The sequence below is a fragment of the Lutra lutra genome, chromosome 1, assembly GCF_902655055.1.
Source record: "Lutra lutra chromosome 1, mLutLut1.2, whole genome shotgun sequence".
NCBI classification, from domain to species: Eukaryota; Metazoa; Chordata; class Mammalia; order Carnivora; family Mustelidae; genus Lutra; species Lutra lutra.
This window is the reverse complement of record NC_062278.1, coordinates 109063941-109086839: the sequence shown is the minus strand read 5'-3', so window position 1 is coordinate 109086839 and position 22899 is coordinate 109063941. Positions and strand designations below refer to the sequence as shown.

The 22899-nt window shown below is 41.2% G+C and overlaps 1 protein-coding gene across 1 annotated transcript in view; it reads left to right on the top strand.

Moving 5' to 3' along the window:
* The window catches only part of C1H3orf70 (chromosome 1 C3orf70 homolog), an 80237-nt gene extending 57599 nt beyond the window's left edge, over nucleotides 1-22638 (top strand). The window contains exon 2 of the mRNA XM_047732030.1: nucleotides 17707-22638. Coding sequence (XP_047587986.1) covers nucleotides 17707-18263 — 557 coding nt within the window. The 3' untranslated portion in view covers nucleotides 18264-22638. The remainder of the gene's footprint in view (nucleotides 1-17706) is intronic.
* Nucleotides 22639-22899: the final 261 nt, after the last annotated feature.

Below are 22899 nucleotides of genomic sequence, written 5' to 3'. Positions count from 1 at the left end.
AGGATAATGTTAGACACAGAATGTTTCCCTGATCTGTAATTTGGGGGGAACTATCGGTGGGGAAAGCACTCTTATTATTTGAATCAATAAGGTATGGTAATAGAGCTGTTTAATGATATAAAATAGAAAGTGTAACACAGACCTTGGCCTGATTATGTAGCTATCACCCTAGTGTTCTTTTATTACATCTTACTGCAAGGGAGTTTTGAAGAGAGAGTGACAAGTCTTAGGTATCATATTAGATCTCTGCTAGAGTCTAGCTTACATACCTTGCCTGAGGAGCTCAGTGCTACCTGGGACTGCCTCTGTCCTGTGTGTGCTCATGGGGGCACTGAGAGGAACTGGCGCTGTTTCCATTTCCCTCGAACCTGAATTTAGGCACTGCTGGGAGGGAATGGTGGGTTATGTATCACATCCTTTTGGTGTCTTCCCTAGAATGTATGTGCATGTGAGGCAAGATAGAGTTAAAGATGTAGGTCCTCGGAGGGACTCAGCAAACAGTTATCCTGTGGGGGCAATTAAGTACATGACCGTGCATGTGCGTTCACCTGTGTACGTCCCTGTGCAGACTTGAGACGCTGTAAATCAGTGTCTTGAGTTGCTAAGTATAAACTTTAATTCTGATGTTAACATACTTTTTAAAACTACATATATTTTCGGGGGACCTGGGTGGCTCAGTGGGTTAAAGCCTCTGCCTTTGGGTCAGGTCATGATCCCAGGGCCCTGGGATCCAGTCCCGCATTGGGCTCTCTGCTCAGCCGGGAGCCTGCTTCCCTTCCTGTCTCTCTGCCTGCCTCTCTGCCTACTTGTGATCTCTATCAAATAAATAAATTAAATTTAAAAAAATAAAAATAAAAAAAAACTACAAACACTTTCCCCTTGATGTCCTGAGATGTTCCCACATAGATCCTGCTCTCCCCACCCCACCCTCAGCACACACTGTCAGGGACAATAAGATAACATTCATATTCATGAGTCCTGAAACCCTGGATCCCCTTACATATCAAACGAGCACGTCTCACAAAATTTATCACTTTCTAACCTACTCCTTTGCCACTGCCTTAATGCAGGCTCTTCTTCATCTCTGTCCTGCAACCTAAGTTGTCTTCCCCACCCTTTCATCTTTCTTAATACTGTTGACAGAGTGATCTTTCTATAACACAAATATTCTCTGGCCCCATTCTTCTTTACCCAGGATCCTTCAGTGACTCCCCATTACCTCCTGGATAAAATCTCTATATCTAGTCTCTGTGGGATGGCCTAACACAGTCCTTTGTGGCCAAGCCCCTGCTCATCTATTTGGGCTGTTTTCCTTCTTACAAGTACCATTTTAAAGTGGGACCAAAGTGCTTTAATTCTTTGAAAACCTTTGCTCTTCTGCATCCTTGTGCGTTTACACACCACACTGTCTGCTGGGGATGCCTGACCTTTTCCAGCCCCACCAAGCCTCCAGCCACTGGACTTAGCTCAGACATATCTCTTACAGGCGTCTCCTAAACCACTTGCCCTCCTGTGGTTGATTCCTCTCCTCTTCCTTTGTTCTTTTCTCTGTGTTCTGTACATCATCTTATTACCACACTTGCCACACTGTACGGCAGTTGTTATTTCTGGACTGTTACCCCAGATAGAAATGACAGCCATTTTCTAATGATGATTCTGAGTTACATTGGCACTGTGTAACTAGAAAAAGGACGCAAAATTTGAACTTGAATCCTATGAACCACAGTATCAAAACTCAAACTACTTTAACAAAACAATGGAAAATAAGTGAAATAACTCAAAATATTTTAGGTACTTGACGTAACTTTTAATTTGATTTTACAACTCCTTACATTGGAACATAAGACTCAGAATGCAGTTTGGCCTTACTCAGTGTCACAACCAGAATGAAAATGCATAAAGGATAATGTCAGGAAAAAATTTTTTAAACATTTAAAAATTAAAAACGTTTAATAACCTACAGTATGGGTAATCAAAGTAAATGGGGAAAAATCATGTTGCCAATATGTACTAGAAAACCTGATGGAAAAATCTGAAAATAACCTATCAATGTATATGAATTCCATCATTTTATTGTATGGGAATTAGACTAGACCTAGCTATATACTATTTAAAATATATAGTACACATGCATGTATGCCCTTAAAAGAAGCAAGATTGGGGCTTCTCACCAGCTGGCCTGAGGAACAGTTAATGATGAGGTAGAATAACCCTTTTTGGGGTGATATCATGAAGAAACAAGGACACTGGAATAAGGAGTTGAATGTTTTTCCCTACTAGTAGACATTAAAGTTGAATGTATTTGATTATATTTCTATGTCAGTATCTTATCACTACAGGTAAGTTAAGTCCTACTGCATTAGGGTTTTCTAGAGAACAGAACCAGTAGGATTTGTGTGAATATGGGAAGATATAAGAAATTGGCTCATACAGTTATGGAGCTGGTGAGTCTAAAATATGCAATGTGAGCTGACAGGCTAGAGACTCAGAAGAGCCAGTGGTGCAGATGAAGTCCAAAGACAGTCTACTGGAGAAATCTCTCTTGTTCAAGGAAGCTGGTCTTTTTTTTCCTGGTCAGGCCTTCAACTGATTAGATGAGGCCCACCTACATTATGGGGATGGTAAGCTTTACCCAGAGTTCATTGGTTTAAATGTTAGTCTCATCTGAAAGTACTCTCCAACTTGACACATAAAATTAACATGATACCCACTGAGCAGTAAAATGAATGTTTTGTAATTAGTTTCCTCAGGCATTACAATATAGTAATACATCTTTTTATGTCTCTGGGTTCATTAAAATGTTCACTATAAAGGGAAAGGCTATTTGCCTTTATCTCATCATTTTGTAATCTTTTGAGTTTTTATGGGAGAACTATAGATTTTCTGAATTATTAACATTAATCAATGAATTCTTGGAGACACTTGTTTTGGCTCAAATGTGGTCTGCTTATATTCCAGACAGAAGCAATAAAAGCCTCATTAATCTCTCTGAAATCATCAAGAAGATCTCAACTACCATTTTAAGCTCATGGTCTACAAAAAAATTCACTCGCATTTGGTTCTTCATTAGCAACATTTCTTTAAAAATCTATAATTGGTACGCCTCTTTCAAGAAGAGTTGGGGATCTCTGAGCCAGCCACTTGCAGAATTAGATAGTTCCCAGGATGGTTTTATTTGCTTAGATTATCCCAGGCACATCAGAACAGCTGCATCTGGACTTGCTTCATCCTTGCTGTGGGGCTGGTGTCCCTGGGAGTGTTTTTTAACCAGAGCCTGTCTCTCAAAGGCCTGTGGCTTTGTTTGTCTGCAGGGGACATACTTGTGCTGATAATATCTTTTTTCCCTTATATTTTCAAGTGGTAATTTTGAAAAATTCATCGAACCCGTAGAAATTTTATTTGGCCTTGAAAATCTGAATTATCATATTACCAACTCTAATCAATGTATCAGTAGTCTAAAATCATACAGGCATATGCTATAGTCCTAAATTATCACATACTCAATGTAGGCAAACAGGCATAAAGCTCCCACTGTGCCCATCATGGTGCTTCCTTTCCATGTAGCTCGTTTTGTCTAGAACATCACATGTAATCAGGATTTCTCTTCTTGAATGGTCGGTTCTGCATTTTATGTTCCACATGCTTTACAGGTAGGGGTGATTGATCCCTCCTTGTCCTTTTCCATTGTTCTCTTCATAGGCAGTTGTATTCCAGGAAAAAGAGCTGAATTACTGTACTCTGCCAGCCATGGTGATGATGTGCTTTCATTCATAAAGCTACTGAATGTTACTCCCAACCTACCCCCTGAATTTTTCAATCTGGAATTAAAATTAACGTGTGTTGGTCTGTTATAAAGGCTGGTTCAGAATTTTCTTTCCTTTTTTTTTTTTTTTTTTTCAGGGAAAGCACTTTTAGTTCAGTAGTTTTATATGTCATTTCTTTGGAGGAGAATACTCAAGGATATTCAATAAGCTTTCTTTGTTGTGTTTTGTGTTTTTTTTAAGATTTTATTTGTTTATTTGACAGAGAGAACATAAGCAGGGGGAGTGGCAGGCAGAGGGAGAACAAGAAGCAGGCTCCCTGATGAGCAGGGGGCCCAACGCAGGGCTCGATCCCAGGCCCCTGGCATCATGACCTGAGCCAAAGGCAGACGCTTACCCGACTGAGCCACCCTGGTGCCCCTGTTGTGTTATTTTTTTTTACATTAATTATTGATATCGAAATATTAAGTAGTAAAAACCATACACTTTAAAAAAATAGGTTTCAGAGTTTTGTTTTTGTTTTTTTTAAAGATTTTACTTATTTATTTGACAGAGAGAGATACAGAGAGGGAACACAAGCAGGGGGAGTGGGGGAGGGAGAAGCAGGCTCCCTGCTGAGCAGGGAGTCCAATGTGGGCCTCAATCCCAGGACCCTGGGATCCTGACCTGAGCTGAAGGCAGAGGCTTAACGACCCAGGCGCCCTAGAGTGTATTCTTCTAATTTTCTCCTCTATTATTATTAAAATTAATTGCTTGTCAGTTTTCCAGTTTTAAACATCTAAAAAATTATTAGGGGGCGCCTGGGTGGCTCAGTGGGTTAAGCCACTGCCTTCGGCTCAGGTCATGATCTCAGGGTCCTGGGATCGAGTCCCGTATCGGGCTCTCTGCTCAGCAAGAAGCCTGCTTCCCTCTCTCTCTCTGCTTGCCTCTCTGTCTACTTGTGATCTCTCTCTGTCAAATAAATAAATAAAAAAATCTTTAAAAAAAATAAATAAATAAAAATAAAAAATTATTAGTATTTTAATACGTAACATTTAGTATCTATTAGTCTAAGTTCCAAATATATACAATTTAATTTCTTAATATAATGTTTAAATTTTCTCAGTAGACAAAGTAGGAAAGTACCGCTTATAAGAAATCCCACACCTTGAACTTGATCACTGAATCAGTTTAAGTCCAGTCAGGAAAATGGAAACCATACAGTAGATTACACAGGTATTTTAATATAAAAAATTATGAAACTCTAATAAGTGACTATGAGATATAAGGAAAGCTTGCATGGTTCCCATGGGCTGAGGGACGATACCCAGGAAGGACAAAGGTGGAAGGTAGTACCCTCCCCAAGGCCCCCCAGAGGGGTTCAGCCCCCTGTTGGAATAAGCGTATTTCATCCCACTTGGTAGCAGAGAAGTTTGCTGCTTTGCCAGGCTGTACTGGTATGAAATTGCCTGGCAAGCAGGAAGCGCACCCCTGGAGTGCAGGGGAGGCACAGGCAGTCAGCAGTTACGGGTGTGGGTGTGTAGAGGGAGTGGAGGCTTGGGTGGGCAGGAGGGTATGATGTAGGCAGAAGGCCTTTGGAATGGTGGCTTCCATGTGAAGAAGCCTATCACTAGGCCAGGCCAAGACTGCAACTTTGCTAAGGAACTGCACGTTCTGGGTGCCTGCTGGGGGCAGAGCTCTGACAGATTTCCTCACCCCTAACCCCTCGCATGTACAACAAACAGTAGGAGAGCCCCTTACTTCTTCGGGGTCCCTCCAGCACCCTCTCCTGAGAAAAGTTAACATCATGCTGACTGTAGAGGAAACGTGCCAAAAAGAATGCTGTGCATTATGGCAGAACATACATTGAAAGGAAAATCTGGAGTCGAGAGGCAATCCATATATAGCACATTTATAATCTCATTGTAATCTGGTTTTTACTCTTTACTGTTAATGTCAAGTGTGGAATGCCTCCATCCGTATATTTTACTACCCAGCTATTGTCATGAAGAAGTAGTCTAAGAACAAAGCTCCAATGTGGGTTTTGGTGCCATGCTCTGAGCCTCTTGTCCCCATCAGGAGTACGGGCATACCTCGGTCTACCGTGCTTTGCCTTATTGCACTTTGAAGATACGGGGCTGTTATACAGATTGAAGATTTGTGGCAATACTTGTCGAACAAGTCTGTCAGTGCCATCTTTCCAATAACATTTGTTCGCTTTGTGTCCGTGTGTCACACTTTGGTAATTCTAGCAATATGTCCAACTTCTTCATTATTATATTTGTTAGGATGATCTGTGATTAGTGATTACAGTTCTCTGAAAGCTAAATTATCATTAGCATTTTTTAACAATAAAGTATTTTTAGTTCAGGTATGTACATTTTTCAGACCTAATGCTGTTGCACACTCGATAGACTACTTTTGGAGGCACTAGGAAACTAAAAAATCCATTTGACTCACTTTATTTCAACATGCATGTGAGTGCAGTGGTCTGGGACTGAACCCACAGTCTCTCTCAGGTATACCTATAGTTAAGTGGATAGTTAAGTAGAGATGCTATTTAGTTGTAAGTACTAAATTTATTACTTCTTATTCCTTAACTCTTTGGATTTTCCCAGTAGCACTGTTCTTAAAATTGGCTAGCCAAACCACTTCCAAGAGAAGTGAATGGTAATTATTATACCTGATTAAAGAAATAACGTATTTCCTTTCATTATATCAAGAAATAATCATATGTAGTTATTAATAATTTGATTTTTAAAATTACATCATTGATATTTAGGATGTGTTTCATTGTTGTAATTGATTAATAAAAAAGGTTCTAGAATGCCATATTGGCTTGTATAAATTTTAAAATAAGGGTTTTGAATATGCATAGACATATTCTCTACAAAAATAACCTTTAACAAAGATGCATTTTTAAAAATTTAGTCTGCTGAGTCCCTACTGAGCTCCTTTGCTAAGCAGAGACTTCACGTTTCACGATCTTAGTTTCAAGATCTTATTTTTCTTAAATCAGCTTGACTGGTTAACATCACTTTCTCATGAATTTCTCAACTTTTCATCCCCAGATCAATAGATATATGTGACAGATGCCTTAGACTGTTTCCCTTAGCTTTAGTTTGTTGGTAATATCTGTCCTTTGAATTAGTGGCTGCTAATAACTTACTTGGCATCTGGAGAACTATATAGCTTATACTAGTAGTAAGGTAGAAAACCGCACCAGGGTCATCATGTTCTAGATCTCCGCTTTTGCTGCTTCCCTTAGGGAAAATTTCTTCCTTCTCATATTTTTTCTAACTGCAGTTTTAGAAATCTGCTGCCCAGTTCATGGCCTGGGTAACTCAGCCCATATTCTAGTGATTTTTGCAGAGAAAGGTAGGAGGCTAAGACGGCCCCATAAAATGCCCATAAGGTCAAGTCTTGTTCTAAAAGAAATCAGAGGTCATGACTGTTATTATTATGTTATCATCATCATCATCTTCTTCTTCATCTTCTCCTTATCATCCACCTTTAAGTAAAAAAGGATAATATTCATACAGCTTTTCTTACTTTGTAATGATCCATAATCAGCCATTTTCCCCATTAATTCCTCTTTCCCTCCATCAGGCTTCTTGGTGTTTTCTTGCACTTCAAAGTACAGACACTTAATACATATGGGTTGAGTCTCTGTGTGCTCTGTCAGCCGCCACTTATTTCTTTCTGAACATACGGTTTTCATGCTTCGTCTCACCATCAGTGACCAACCTATTCTTGGAGAAGACTCCTTCAGCTCTCCCTTAGCTCTCCCTTTTCTAACCAACTTGACTCTGTTAAGACCAGCCCTACAGAGCCCCTTTGAGTGGATAGTAGGACTTCAGATTAAGTGGAAGGAGGTAGACATACTTCTCTTGCATATGAAACCTTTGTTTGGCCAGCTGAAAGGAAATGGAAACCTGAGAGTTCTCATTCTCTGATCTTTTTTAACTGTGGGCTCTTTTAGCCAGACTTACCTATTCCGATGTTTCTGAACTTTCTGGCCCGGAAGGGCTCTTTCCCCACCGGAATCATCTCTGTCTACAAATTCAAGGAGTTCCATTGTGCCAGCTGACTCAGCAGAGTGGCTCTGTCGGGTCTAGCCTAATAAGGCGGGAGGAGGATCTTGCTCTCTTCCCAGATTATCTCTTGGTCATAGGAGAGCCCTCTGCTACAGTCAGGCTGGTCACCCCGCTGCCCTCTGCAGTAACCCACATTTTTTCCACTTCTGGATTTTTGCACAAGGCATGCCACTTTCTTTTGTCCAAGTCCTAGCTCCTCTTCAGTTTACACCCTATATTTTCCAGGCCCAGCCCTCACCTTTTTCCGAGCTCCTACACTGGATATAGTGTGTACCTCACAACTGGATACTTAACCTTTCCTCTTGTGCTGTTTTTGGATGTGTGTGTGTGACCCACCTGGATTATAGGAGGGGGGTGTGTTTTACACTTCTTTTTCCCTCTTGTTGCTCACTGGTAGGCTGTTAAAATACTCATAAGTTTCTTGCTTCTCTCTGTCCCTTAAACCGGAGGGGTTGGCTTCAGGTAGAAATAAACATGGTTTAAAAAAATACGGAGACAGGGGCGCCTGGGTGGCTCAGTGGGTTAAGCCTCTGCCTTCAGTTCAGGTCATGATCTCAGGGTCCTGGGATCGAGCCCCGCACCGGGCTCTCTGCTCTGCGGGGAGCCTGCTTCCCCCTCTCTCTCTGCCTGCCTTTCTGCCTACTTGTGATCTCTGTCAAATAAATAAATACAATCTTAAAAAAAAAAAAGTACAGAGCCTTCATTAGAACTCTGTTCAGACCAGTTGCTCTGTAAAATGATAAATGTGGCAAACAGCTTCTCCGTTTTTTGTTGTTTTTTTTTTAAGATTTTATTTATAACAGAAGCAAGCAGAAAGGCCAAGCTGGTCATGTTACTCTCCCCTTAAAACTGCGCAGCGCCCTTCTACTCTGCAAGGGAAGATCCCCAGTCTTGACATGGCCTCTAGTGCCTGCATGGTCTGGCCTCCATGACCTTCTTCTCTAACCATTCTCCCTCTTACTCATCCTGCGCCAGCCATTCTGCCCCTTTGCCGTCTTTGCCTGGTGACTCCCACTTATTCCTAAGGCGACATGTACCCCATTCAGTCATTTTCTCAAGGATGTTTTGCCTGACACCACCCCAACCCTCCCATGGTCCAGATCACATATCCCACATGTGATTTTGAATCACTGATTTTGCATTTTCTATTGCTTTTTGCCTGTCACTTTTTATGGTTTGCCATTACATATCTTTTGGGGTGATTATTTGTTCAAATAGATATATCCCTTCCATAAGAGCAGGGTTGCAGTCAGTCTTCTGGCTATTTTAACTCCATGTCCCTAATTTAAGGCCAGGCACACAAGTGAAGCTCATTACATGTTAGTTTGAGGAGGAGTGACCCCAGATGTAAAAGTGAATTGTAGGGTCTGGGAGCTAGGGAATGAAGGCAGGCTGGCAGAGAGCTGTGGTCGGAGAGAAGTTTACAGGCTAAGCTGAATCAAGAAACTGGGTATATTTGGGGCATTCTAGAGGGTGAGGGTGGGCATGGGCTTGGCAGGGCTGGGCCACATGGCAATCTGTAAAGCCTAGAGTGGCTTGGAGACTGGTAGGCAGTCCCTTACAGCCTTCTGTAAATAACACCAGTAATAGAAGGTTTACAGTGTGCCAGACACTGAGGTAAAGCTTTTAAAAAGTAGGTATTACTAACTACTTTTACACTGAGGAAATGGGAAACATGGGAGGTTGACAGTCTCATGAAGGTCAAGCAGCTAATAAGCCCCAGAGTCAGGATTCATACCCAGATGCATTTGATTCCCCAGTCCTTGCCGTTAAGCCCCAGGATCCGTCATCTTCTAGAGTGTCTTCTGTGTTCCTTACTTTCCCAAGCCGTGTGACTTTAGATCAGAATATCATGTGTGAAAATCCATGACAGCCTCCTCTAAACCCTCATCTCCTCTCTCTTCAGTCTGGTTTGTGCATCTTTGCCGGACCGAATTTCTTTAAGGTCCTCCGTTTATCGTGGTTACTCATGTCCTCAGCGATCCTCAGTGCTTCGCCAGGCACCGAAACACGAGCTCTGGCCCCGCATTCTGAGCCCCATCCGCCCTCCATCTTCCTCACAGACTTTACTGTCCTTTGCTCTCTCCGTCAGCCCTCTGAACCTCCAGTGCCTGCTGACCCTTCCAGCAGGTCTGGAGCAGGTCTGTGCTGCTCCTTGGGTTCGTGTCCTTTCTTAGTCTGGTGAAATCCTTCAGGGAAGCCTGGAATCCCATTCTGCTGCTTGCTGAATGCCCTTGTTATGTATTCTTTTAGTTACTCAGTTCTTGACTTAATTGTGCTTTGTTTTCTTCTACCCCTAATTTGACTGGAAGCTCCTTGAAGCTTGACTGCGTGTTTTATTTCTGTTTCCCCGTAGCATCTGATAGAATAGCATAAATATGGTGGATTTTCAATAAATGCTTGTTAAATAAGTAAACAACCCATGCTTCTGGTATTCTGGCTCACTAGGGTTTTGCTTTACATTAATGTGTTCCCCTGCACTAAAGATTATCCGGTTTGAAAAATGAAGAAACTACGATCTTGCATAAAGTTGTGACTGGGGACTTTAACATATTGGGCAGTATATAAACTTTAATGTTCTCCTAGAATGAAGTGGCATATTGACTGCCAGTGGGGCAGGGTGCCAGATCAGGCCACAAAAAATACTGGTTATAGTAAAAGATATATTTTATATATAAACATATTATATATATATATTTATGTAGTAAATATGTTCTTTTGTTTTTAGTTTGTGGTATGCTTCTCAACTTAGTAAATAATGCATATTGCAGAAATAGCTGAATAAGGATATTTAACATTACTTTCAGTATAATGAATGCCCTTGGGAATAAAATAAACATAATTGTGATTCACTATATAAAATCAGAGAACTGAACTGTGGATGCAGTTTCCCTTAGGCCACTCATTTTTTTTCAGTAGATTTACCTTTCTAATTATATTTTGCTTAGGCTAATTTTAAAATTACTTTGCATTCCCCGAGAGCGAGTACTTCATGTGTCAAGGGGACACATACTTAATAGTCCTAAATACTATCTGTAAAAGCAAAAAGCTCATTTCCCTCCCAGAGGATCTTTTTTAAGAATCAAATGCACAACTTAAAAAAAAAAAGTTTGTAAAGTGCATACAATAGCTTAACAGGGCATATAAATTATTTTTTACATTTATTTGGGTCTTCTTTCCCCCTTTGTGCTCTAAAACCAAAATATATATATATATATATATATATATATATATATATATATATATATATCCCTTCAAGGAAATATATCTACTCTGTGTTTATACTATGTTCCAAATTGGAATATTAGCTGAAGTTAACCATATTAATGAAGGAATGAGTATCCTCTTAAAAACACATGCGGCACAAGGCTTGGGTCCTAGAACAGACTCTTGTTGTGTTACATGAGCTTGAGAAAAGTAATTAAGTCTTCTGTTTCTTCTTCCTTTTTTTTCTTAACCAAAGAACCAAGATGAAAACATAAGTCTTTTTTAGTGTCTCATCCGGGCATTGTTAAAAAGTATATACTACACGTTACTGCTAAACACCAAAGGGGAAGAACAATCGGGATAGTTAAGAACTCAGACTCCAAAAGAATAGTGGAAGTTACTTATCTAATGGTTTTGATCAACCTTTAGTTGAGAAAGAGCTGAAAGTGTTGAACCAGGTTCCCTAAAAAGAAATAAGATGTATGAAATTTCTTTTTATTTTTTTAAAAGATTTTATTTATTTGTCAGAGTACAAGCAGGGGGAGCAGCACAGGGAGAGGGAGAAGCAGGCTTCCCACTGAGCAAGGAGCTGGACAAGGGGCTTGATCCCAGTACCCCAAGATCATGACCTGAGCCAAAGGCAGATGCTTAACCATCTAAGCCACCCAGGCACCCCTGAAATTTATTTTTCACTTATGGATCACAGTTGGTTTTTGTGATCTTGGTGTTGTATAGTCAGTTTCATTATTGAGAAAATTGTTTCAGCTCCCTTGAAAAAGATTCCAGATAAATTGATGGGTTTGTGACATTTGTTTTTATTTGTTATATTATTTTTAAATGGGAATTAAGTACTGTAATGAGGTTTAATATTCACTTTCTTATGGATGAATTTAGTGAGTGAACGAGTCACTAGCAAGCTAAGCCTGCTTCCCAAAAATATTTTGGCAATAAGCTTAAAAATGTATTTAGGGGGTACCTGAGTGGCTCATTCGGTTAAGTGTCTGCCTTCAGCTCAGGTCATAATTTCAGAGTCCTGGGATCGGCCCCAGTCAGTGTCCCTGCTCAGTGGGGAGCCTGCTTCTCCCTCTCCCTATGCTGCTCCACCTGCTTGTACTCTTTCTGTCAAATAAATAAAATCTGAAAGAAAGAGAGAGAGAGAGAGAGAGAGAAAGAAAAAAGTGTGTTTAATTTCTTAAAAAAAGGAACTCTAGGGCTCCTTGGAGAAATGGCTGATTCCTGCACTGGGGCAGGGAAGTACGTGATAAGCCATAAACCTCTTATGGTACCAGAAAGCACTGACTGCTCTAAAAAAGGTTGGGGGCACGTTGAGAGGACACAGGTGCTAACTTGAAGGAGCTCCCAGAATTAAATATGGGACATTTGAGCAGCAAAGTAAATAATGATAGTAATGGATTACAGTCCATAGAACAAAATAGTGAATCATGCTTAATTTAAGTAATTGGAAAAATAAATGAAGAGAACAGCTCTTACTTAAATAGAATTCTAATTAATAAATGTAGAAGTAATGATGGAAATAGGAAATAACTGTTGGGCAAACACCACAGTAGTGATCATTACAGACCAAATCCCCCTGGACATGCTAAATTTAGTAAGTGACAGTAAGGGGACAAATGGGATATTTGTACAGTCTCAGGGTTATCCCTTCACCAGATATGTAAGATATAAAGGGAAAATGCTAACTTTCAGTGGAGAAACCTAGACAGACACCACATTAAACAAGTGTTCAAAGTTATCATCATCTGTAATGAGATCAGCAGCATTTTACCTACTAATCAAATGCATTGAAAAAGGTACATCACTTCTATGGGGACTTTTAAGTTATATTTTTTATTTTGAAAATAATTATAGATTCACATGTAGTTTTATGAAAAACACAGAGATTCCGTGTATCCTTTACATGCTTTCTAGTGACAACTATAGTTGCAAAACTGTAGTTCATTATCATAACCCAAGATACTGATAGTGATGTAGTCACATTACAGAACATTTCCATCACTACAGGGATCCTTGGCATTGCCCTTGTATAGCCTCACTCTTTTTTTTTTTCTCTTTTTTTAAAGATTTATTTACCCCAGAGAGAGCTGCACGAGAGCATGAGAGTAGGGGGAGGGAGAGAGAGAATCCCAAACAGACTCCCTGCTGATTGGGAAACCCAATGTGGGGCTCGATCTCACCAGCCCAAGATCATGACCTCATGACCCCAAGGTCATGAACCTGAGCTGAAATCAAGAGAGGCCCAACCAACTGAGCCACCCAGGCAACTCAGCCTTCGTCCTTTTTAAAATTGGGCTGCTTGTTTTCTGTTATTGAGTTGTAAGAATTTTTTGGTATATTCTGAATCATATGGAGTTTCCCTTCCCATCTGTTAATGTAGTGAATTATACATATTTTTTTAGTATTAAAAATTGTAGTAGAATACACACAAAATTTACCATCATAACTACTTTCAAGTGTATAGTTCAATGGTATCAACTATGTTCATATTGTCGTACAAACATCACCACCATCCATCCCCAGGACTCTCTCTATCCTGCAAAACTGGAACTCAGTACCCATTAAATAGCTCCCTGTTCTGTCTTATCTACTGGCCCCGGGTAGTCACTACTCTGTTTTCTTCCTATATGAATCTGACTAACCTAAGTGGCTCATGTAGGTGATCTCATACAGTATTTGTCTTTTTGTGACTGGCTTACTTCACTTAGCATAATGTCTTCAAGATTCATGCATGGTGTAGCATGGATTTCCTTCCTCTGTAAGGCTGGATAATAGTCATTGTATATTCCACGCCTTGTTTTTCCATTGATCTGCCAACAGGCAGTGGGTTGCTTTCACCTTTTGGCTAATGTGAATGACGCTTGCGATGAACATGGTTATGCAGCTACTCTCTTTCAGACCTTGCTTTCCTATTTTGGGTTATATACCCAGAAGTGGAATTGCTGGATTATATCTCGTTTTTTCTTTTACTTTCTCTACTTTGTATTCTGCAAGCTCTGTCTCCCTCTGAATATCTTTTCCTTTTCCTTTTAGAGATTCAAGTTTTAAAAGTTCTCATCTGATTATTTCTTTAAATAATATAGTAAACCCTTAATTAAAAAGACTGTTCGGAAAAGAGTGATTATTGAATTTTGGGGCTAAGTGGCCAGGAAACCCCTTTTGTTTCAGTCCTTGCTATTGCGGTGTGTTAGTTTGCTTTATTCCCTTAGTAAGTACATTACAGCAGACATAATTGAATTTCTCTGATAATTCAGCATCTTGTGATGCTTCAAGGCTACCATTACAAACATAGACTCACAGTGTAATATACCACAGGACAGAAGTTACTGGGGAGTGGAGGCAAGTACAAACCCTTCTGGACTCTTTACAAAACTAAATCCTTGATACAAGTTTGTTTTCTCCTGTTAAGTATGTGCTATAAGAAAATCAAACAATACAGTATTATAACTAGTTGATTTTTTTTTTAAGATTTTATTTATTTGACAGGCAGAGATCACAAGTAGGCAGAGAGACAAGCAGAGAGAGAGGAGGAAGCAGGCTCCCTGCTGAGCAGAGAGCCAGAAGCAGGGCTTGATCCCAGGACCCCAGGATCATGACCTGAGCTGAAGGCAGAGGCTTTAACCCACTGAGCCACCCAGGTGCCCCATAACTACTTGATGTTTGAAAGATGTTTACTAAACTTAGTTTCTCATCTGGCCGTCTTTACTATTAATTTCTTCTGTGCCTTCCTCTTTGCATCCGTATCCCCATATCACCAGATAATGGGCTGGCACTCTAGCTCGGAGTAAGCACCTTTAGTAGATTTAACATGTAGAAGCAGATGGAATCTGGAATTCAGTATTCTGCACATCTTGGTCTCCCAGCTGCATTTCTCTTTCTTTTACCACACTTCAAGGAATAAAAACAGAGCTTTGGAGAAGGCAGGACTAGAGAAAGAGGTAGAAGAACTGTGACAAAGAGAAAGAGAAAAGGATTTTTAAAGAAGCACAAAGGAGGAAAAGAAAGACGAGGGTAGGGCTGGGCCTCAGTGCGGGGGCGGGGAGGGATCGGAAGGAGGGGGAAGGCAGGGTGGTTACAGAAGTCCCAAAGTCAGGCTTCATGGAGTCCCTCCTTTGGACTAAATAAAGTCCTGAACCCTGTGAGTCTGAGGACGAATTTCTAGGAACTTCTAGAGTTCACTTGGGCCCAAATGAACTTACTCAGCACCCTACATCAGGCATTTCTTGAGTGCCTACCATTCATAGCCTCCCGAACTCAGTAACCCCCAGTCCACCAGCCAGGAACAGAAGAGACCAACCTCCATTCCAGATGTTCTATTCACCGTTTTGTGAACATAAGGGGAACAGTTCCCTAGGTTCTGCAAGTAGTTTCTTCTCTGCCCTTGCCAGACTTGTCTTTCTCTGGTCTTGAGGCTGGAGGATTGGAGGGGAGGCTTGAAGTTCTGCCATCTTTACCCCTTCAGCTGACATTGCCACGATGCTTGGATGTGGAGGTCCTACTGTACCAAATTTGAATTAGTCTTACTGATTTGAACTTTCCCTGATAAGTAGTAATACCATACTGTCTTCATAGATAACGAAGAAATAAAGATACCTGTCATATTTGAAACATAGTTCCCCAGGCAGGTGTTATGGGTTCTTCTTACTTGTATTTTTATCAGACAGTGTAAGGTTTGCATGATATATATGTCTAGGCTTCAAAGCAGACCTAGGAATCCAAAGGCTTAACAGTTTTAAATGTATCTTTCCCATGTGTTACTCCAGAATGAAGCTGAATATATTTTAGAGTAATTTAGTTACAATGAAATTATAACAACTAAGCCTACATTTTTGTACAGTAGTCCGGAAACAGAAGTAAAAAATATAGGCAAGCTAATCGATCTTAATAGATTACTGATGTTGCACTATTTGTGGCCTAGTTTGCTGCTCACATTTCTGATCTGAAATTGCTGTTCTCCCATGGCCTAAATAAATAGTTAAAAAGTCTAAAGTAGTTTTCCTTACAAATGTCATTTCTGTCCTAGAATTTCCATTCTGACCAAGAAATAAACAGGAGCAGGTGTCATGCGCGGTGAGCGAGTAGCTTGCGAAGAGACACTCATGAGGATACCAGAGATCAGTAGTTCTCAGCGGGGCGATTCTGACCCCCGGGACTCTATGATAATGTCTGGTGACGGTTTTGATTGTCATGCCTGCGGAGGAGGTGCTACCAGAGGTCAGGGATGCTGTTGAAACTTAGGTGGTCTAAAATGGCAATAATGCTAGTTAAAACATGCCATCAGAAATATGCAGAAGGTACAGTATGAACTGATTGATAATCAACTATATTAGGAAAACCCAAAATGGTGTCTACCATTGTGGCTGTTTTCTCTCAGTTTTTCAGGGTTTTGTTCTGTTTTTTTTTTAACACCCAGATTTCTATTTTGAAATCATTTTAGATATACAGACTCATCTCTGTCTCAGTTTCCTTAGCACTTGGTACCTGAGAGGCTTTGCAGAGTGTTGAGTGAAGTCAAAGAGAACAAAGAGAGAGACACATTAGGAACAGATCTGTTTAGGTCTCACTTCCGCAGTGAGCTATGTGACACACTGGTCAGAGCAGAAATTTTGTAGATAAGCTTCTTGGTTTCCTGGAAATGCCCAGTAGGTCACCCCTTATATCACCTGTACCCTTGCTTCTACTTGGCTTGGGTTGCTTAGTGCCAGTGGAGTTGGGGCCAGGGAGAACTTCTTCTAACTGGGCCACTGATGAACTGGGTCTTGAAAGAGATCATTCCGTGCCTCATTATCTTACCCCAGCCATTACTGGTGGCTAGGACAACCCTCCAGGCCATTACATACATCTGTGTGTGTATAAGTATTCTCACGAAAACATAGAAACCTAAAATGTGTAAGTCTTCTGTAATCTTGATAATAAATTGGTATATATTCCTCTAGTTTTAAAATATATATATTACCACATGTATTAATAATTGTATTTAATATTTAATAATATTAAATATTTAATATTAAAGTATTTAATAACAAATTAATAATTATTAAAGATAGAATGGAATTAGGATTTTATAGTCTACAACTTTACAGCATTTTGTTCTGTTTTGTTTAGATTTTATTTATTTATTTGACAGAGAGAGACGGAACACAAGCAGGGGGAGCGGGAGAGGAAAAATCAGGCTTCCCAACAAGCAGGGAGTCTGATGGGGTCTCGATCCCAGGGCTCTGAGCTGAAGACAGATGCTTAATGACTGAGCCATCCAGGCACCCCTTTACAGCATGTTTTTACTGTACTATATCGTGAGCATTCGGTGTTATAGTGCAAGGGGTAAAAGATTTAAAATTGTCTATAAAGTAAGGATTTTAGTATATACCCACCTCAGAGGTATTAGAAAGACATAAATGTAAGTTAAAATTTGTAGAGTGTTGAGTTTCTTAGATGAAAATACCATGATGTTATTATGTACCATAATCAATGAAAAATTCTGTATTTTTCATTGATTATAACATTGTTGAATGATTCTATTACTGGTTTCTTTTGATGGTGAAATATTTTTTAAAATATCTGATCCTCGGAAAGAAACCATTATGGCTACATTAATGTAGCTTGTGTCATACTCTTTGATTTCAACCACCTTTTGGTGTTCCCCGCAGGCAAATACGTGTATCAGCCCATGACTCCTGTGGAGCAACTTCCGAGCACGGAGATTCCTGCGAAGCCTCGGGAACCCACAAACACCATTCAGATCTCGGTGTCACTCACTGAACACTTTCTGAAATTTGCATCCGTCTTCCAGCCGCCCCTCCCCCCTGATTCACCAAGGTACTGTATGATCTCAGACCTCTTTATCGACAACTATCAGGTTAAATGCATTAATGGGAAGATGTGTTATGTGCAGAAGCAGCCAGCGCCGCATTCCCACAAAATGAGTCCCGAGGAGGTCTCTGCACACGATGCCTTAATTTCAAGAGAGAGCAGTACCCCTAAAATAGATCACTGCTCTTCTCCCTCAAGTTCTGAGGACTCTGGGATCAATGCGATCGGGGCTCACTACGTGGAATCGTGTGATGAGGACACGGAGGAAGGAGCAGAACTGAGTTCCGAGGAAGATTACAGTCCCGAGAGCAGCTGGGAGCCGGATGAGTGCACCCTTCTCTCCCCTTCGCAGTCCGATCTGGAAGTGATTGAGACAATAGAAACCACCGTGTGAGAGCCCAGGCAGGAGCCACCGCCTCTGATCGCGCTGAGCGTCTGCAGTTCTGTCTGATGGATCCTTTCTCCCCTGCAGCTGGTGTTTTCTGCCCCTCTAACAGCCGTAGCAGCTCACTGGTCTGCTGATTAGCATCACTCTTATGTTAGTCTGATAACTAAGACATTCCTTTTCTTATAAATGGTTTTCTTTTGTATCTAGACTTATTTTCTATGTAGCATCTGGTGTCATGAATTGTGACCCAGCCTTAATTTCACTGGGAACTTTGAAAGCGATGCAGTGATGGTCACAGAGGGTCATGGATCAGGTTGAGGAGCCACCCTGAGTGAAGGAGGCAGTGAAGGGGCGAGTTCTTCACACGCACACCCCCACGCCCCTCTTGGCAGTCCTTCCGGTGTGCCCACAGGCACCCACACCCTGCCGGTCTCAAATGGGAATCAGCTCCTGAGAGGGCAACAGAGCGTGCACTGGCAGATGCCATTCTGTCCCTTTTCCCTTCTCCCACCACCTGCACGGGCCTGGGCCTGTGTTGCCTCTGCTTACCGCTGGAGGCTCCTGGAGACCCTCACTCAACCCCAGTTGTGGCTAGTGTCTGCGTTCCGTGTGTGACCTGGGGTGGAGCCAGACCTTCACTGACAAGAGCTGACACCTTCGGTTTCCTGTTCAGTCCAGCTTTAGCCGGGTGCCCGCGCTCTGCCTGCTGCGGCGGGGGGCTGCAGCCTGAACAAGACCTGACTCCTGGCAGGGAGGGGTCCGTGGTCCAGTGGAGCACTGTGCCAACGCATGCGGGTCACGGTGCCCAGAGCGCTCTGGGAACCCAGGGGAAGGAGGGAGGTGCTAGGCTTGCAGCTGGGGAACGTGTGGCAGTATTTGAACTGGCCCCTTGGGTGGGTTCCTCAACGTTTCCCTGTTTTTCTTAATTGTTCTTCAAATCCGGGGAAAACTTTTAGGAAGTTATATAGGTATTATACTTAGGAGGCAGCCACATCTGACGTCTTAAGAAAAAAAAATCAGTAATAGTTTTAGTTAGCATGGAAATGCTAAAGACAGCAGCCCTTTAGGGATTAGGAATGAATCTAATAGGTTTGATTAATTCTGCTTCATTTGGTTGTATGAAGCATTAGAATGGTTTAGGTGAGAAATGGATTAGAATTCAGTATGATGCATGGGTTTTTTATGCAAATGCAAAAGCAGTTGAAATAGTTTGCTGCTAAGTCAGGAGAAAATATTTTGTGTGATATTCATTCACTTTACTATAGTAATAGTCATAGTCTGTTGTACATGTTCTCTTTTCTCACACACATAAAATAGTAAATAATTCTTTCTTATTTAGCTCTCTTCAGAATTCTCCTAATTTCCATTTATACAAGGTGTTTTTGTGTGAGTTGCTTATCTGCCATTTCTTCAGATCTGCTTTCTGTAAAGCATAGTTAAGAATCCAGGAAGTTTAAAATATGGCCCTAATGAAACCAGAACTATCCTTGGCGGAGAGACAGAAATACTTCTCCTATCCTAACCATGAGCATACTCGTGGAGCATTATCTTGTGCTCCGTTCGCATTTTGGCACATCTCTTCTGTGTCACATGAGTGTGTATTTTAAGAAATAAGAAGAGGCCCGTTGTGTTCTTCTCTGAAGGCTTCATTTGGCATCCTTCACAAATCACTCTAGGCAGAGTCTGCTCTCTTAGCTGTATGTGTCGTTCACGTGACTGGCTAGAGCACTTCGGTAGGCTTAGGTGCCCAGAACGTCCCTAGGGATTAGAAAGCAGAGCACGCGTATTCCTTTGAAAACAGTGTTAGTTGAAAATTCCTATGCTAGATGAGAATGCAACATACGGTTCCCACTTACTGAAATGTAGAGACTCAACAAGACAGACCAGGAAGGTGGTGAGAGGAGCTGCCGGAACAGCAGGGTACAGGAGAGGGCAGGTGGAGGCGGGCGTGGAGAGCAGCTTCCCCAGCCCAGGTGGCTTAGGGACAGACCTCGGGGGAGTCTGCCCGCGGTTCTCAGGGCCGCCCCTGGTGGAATCGCCTGCTGGAGGAGGGCATCCAGACCCAGTCCTGGGAGCCTAGCGGTGTGGCCAGCCACTGTGTGTGCCTGCCCCGTGGGTGAGCTCACTGGAGCCCCCGTGTGGGCACATGCAGGGTCTTCTTCCTCAACACCGCTCCTCTCAGTTCTCAATTTGGGGCCCACATTCCTGTTCATTAGACTGATTGCAGTCAACCACCAGGTCTCCAAAGCCATGGAAATATGTGGTCACAGGGCCACATTTCTGAAGCTGGCTGGGGCAGGGTTGGGGCCTTTATGGGTAATATCTACGACTTTTGCCTAGGTTCCTGTTTTTTAAACTCCTGAACTGCCATTCAAATTACCCACGATTTTAATGGAATTTTTGGATTTAATAATGGTTGATAATCACTTAAATATTTGCACAATCTCTTTATAATTAAAAACTCACAAAGCTTCACTTGCTACTATTTTATAGAATTGGAGATATTCCATTGGATTCTAAATATCAGATGCTCCTGGATCTCAAAATAGCCTTTTCTACACAAGCACAAGCAAGAATTTCTGTGTCCTAGCACTGTTAATAATTCTCTGAAAATCATATATGATTGAACCAGAATTGTTTCTTTATGCTTGCATTCCAAAAACAACTGATAAGGGTATAAAAATGTGTATTTACAACTAAATTCTAGGCCTGTTATATATTATATAAAAGAATTTCTCTGTGAACCTGATATTGTTCATTTGTATAAGCATATTTATAGGCACTTTAGAAAATGTTTAGACTGTAATGTGTATTATAGACGTCAGACACAGTCATGTCATGTAGTCTTTTGGTTTGATACTTATACATTGACAGGTATGAAAACTTTTTAACATGAACCTGGTAGTTTGCTCACTTGGAACAAAGGGTTGGGCTGTGTGGATGGAGAAGCTGCTTTTGGGGTCCTTGATGGACACCCAGCTCCATTCCCACTTACTGCAAGTTGGTACAAAAGCTGTTAGGTCGAAGATGCATGGTAAGTGCCGTATGGAATTGAGCTTTCTTACTGAACCAACATTTATTTTAGAATTTCCAAGGTTCAGATATGCCCATAACTCTTCTGAGCAATGACAAACCAATTCAGTTACTTTTGTGGCTGCACCTCTTTGGCACATTAACAAATAAGGCTTTACTGTCAAATCTCTGTATTTTTTTACCTTGTAATTTCTAAGATTTGAAGTAAGAATGTGAGAAAACCCTGGATAAAAACCAGTTGCTTTCCTGGAAAAGCAGAATGTGTACTTCAAGGTTATATAATACAAAACCAAAGCAAACCAAATAAAACCACCCAAACCCAAACAAAACCATGAAGTGGTTGTCCTGAGGTACCTTTTGGGTTTGATCTAGGGTTTGATCCCATTTTAGGGGTGGTGGTTTTAGTTTTTAATGTCCACTTCCTGGCCTATTTGAAACTGTTCTTTTGGGACTAATTATAACAAACTCCTTTTACACAAATTTCCCTATTTGGGTAACAGGACACCACCTATTTTAGAAAGTTGTCAAAATACCCAGACATGTTTGGCAGCATAAATACTACAAGGCAAAGGGGAAAAAAGCACAAGTTCAACTAATATTTATATGTCAGCTCTTGATTTTTCCATCTTGTTTGCAAACTTGTATTGACATGTTTTGGCTTTTCACATGAGGGAAACATTTTAACAGTTTTTCTTTCCTACTCCCCTCCCCACGGGAGGTGGGAGCCAGACTGAGGAAGCCAGTTGCATTCTAGGCTTTTCCAGTGAACAGCATAGGCCTGCGTCTCCTCTCGTTGAGGAGGAGAGGGGAAGGAAGTGGGAGTTGTATTTGCCGTCTCCTGCCAGAAATTCCAGGGGTGTCTGTCTTTCTCACCTCCAAACACAAGTATAAGGGCACCTCTCAGAATTAATTTTGGAATTCTTTGCTTTTAAAAAATATTCTCTGCTCCCATTCATTACTCTGGGGGATGGAGAGTTGACCGTACTGTGTGCGGAAGGGCCGTGTTTCTGTTGGTGCTTGGAGTTCTTCTCTTGGGACTGAAGCCGTGCTCTCTTACTCGAGCTCTCGCTTAGTGTGAACAAGTCTGAAAGCACATCACCACTGGAGGCTTTAATATTGAGCTTCTGTGTCATTGTATCCATATACTCTTTTGAAGGCCGTCCTTACCTTGCAAAATTCACTTACTATGCTACTTTTTGCACCTGTTTTAAAGTTTTAAGCACAATGTTGACCACTCTGTAATTTCCTAAAATTATATTGTTTTCCTACAGACAGCTCAACTTTCCTTTATGTATAATATTTTAGGAAAATACTTACTTGTAAAAATAAATGTAATTTTTTTCTTTTGTACCAGCATAAATCTGATATTTTGGAGTTCGGGTTATTCTCTCCCCCACCTTCTCCTTTGGAGAGGTTCTGTCTTGTTTAAATATTGCATTGTGAACTTAACAAAACAAAACCAGAACCCGCATTTGTCAAGTGTGTAACATGTATATTGAGTGCTTACTCTGTGCCAGGAAACACGCAGCTGACATCATCGTCACACTTAGATTGGACAAAAACGATGACACGCAGCCGAGCATTCTTACTCATAACGGTAATATGCTCC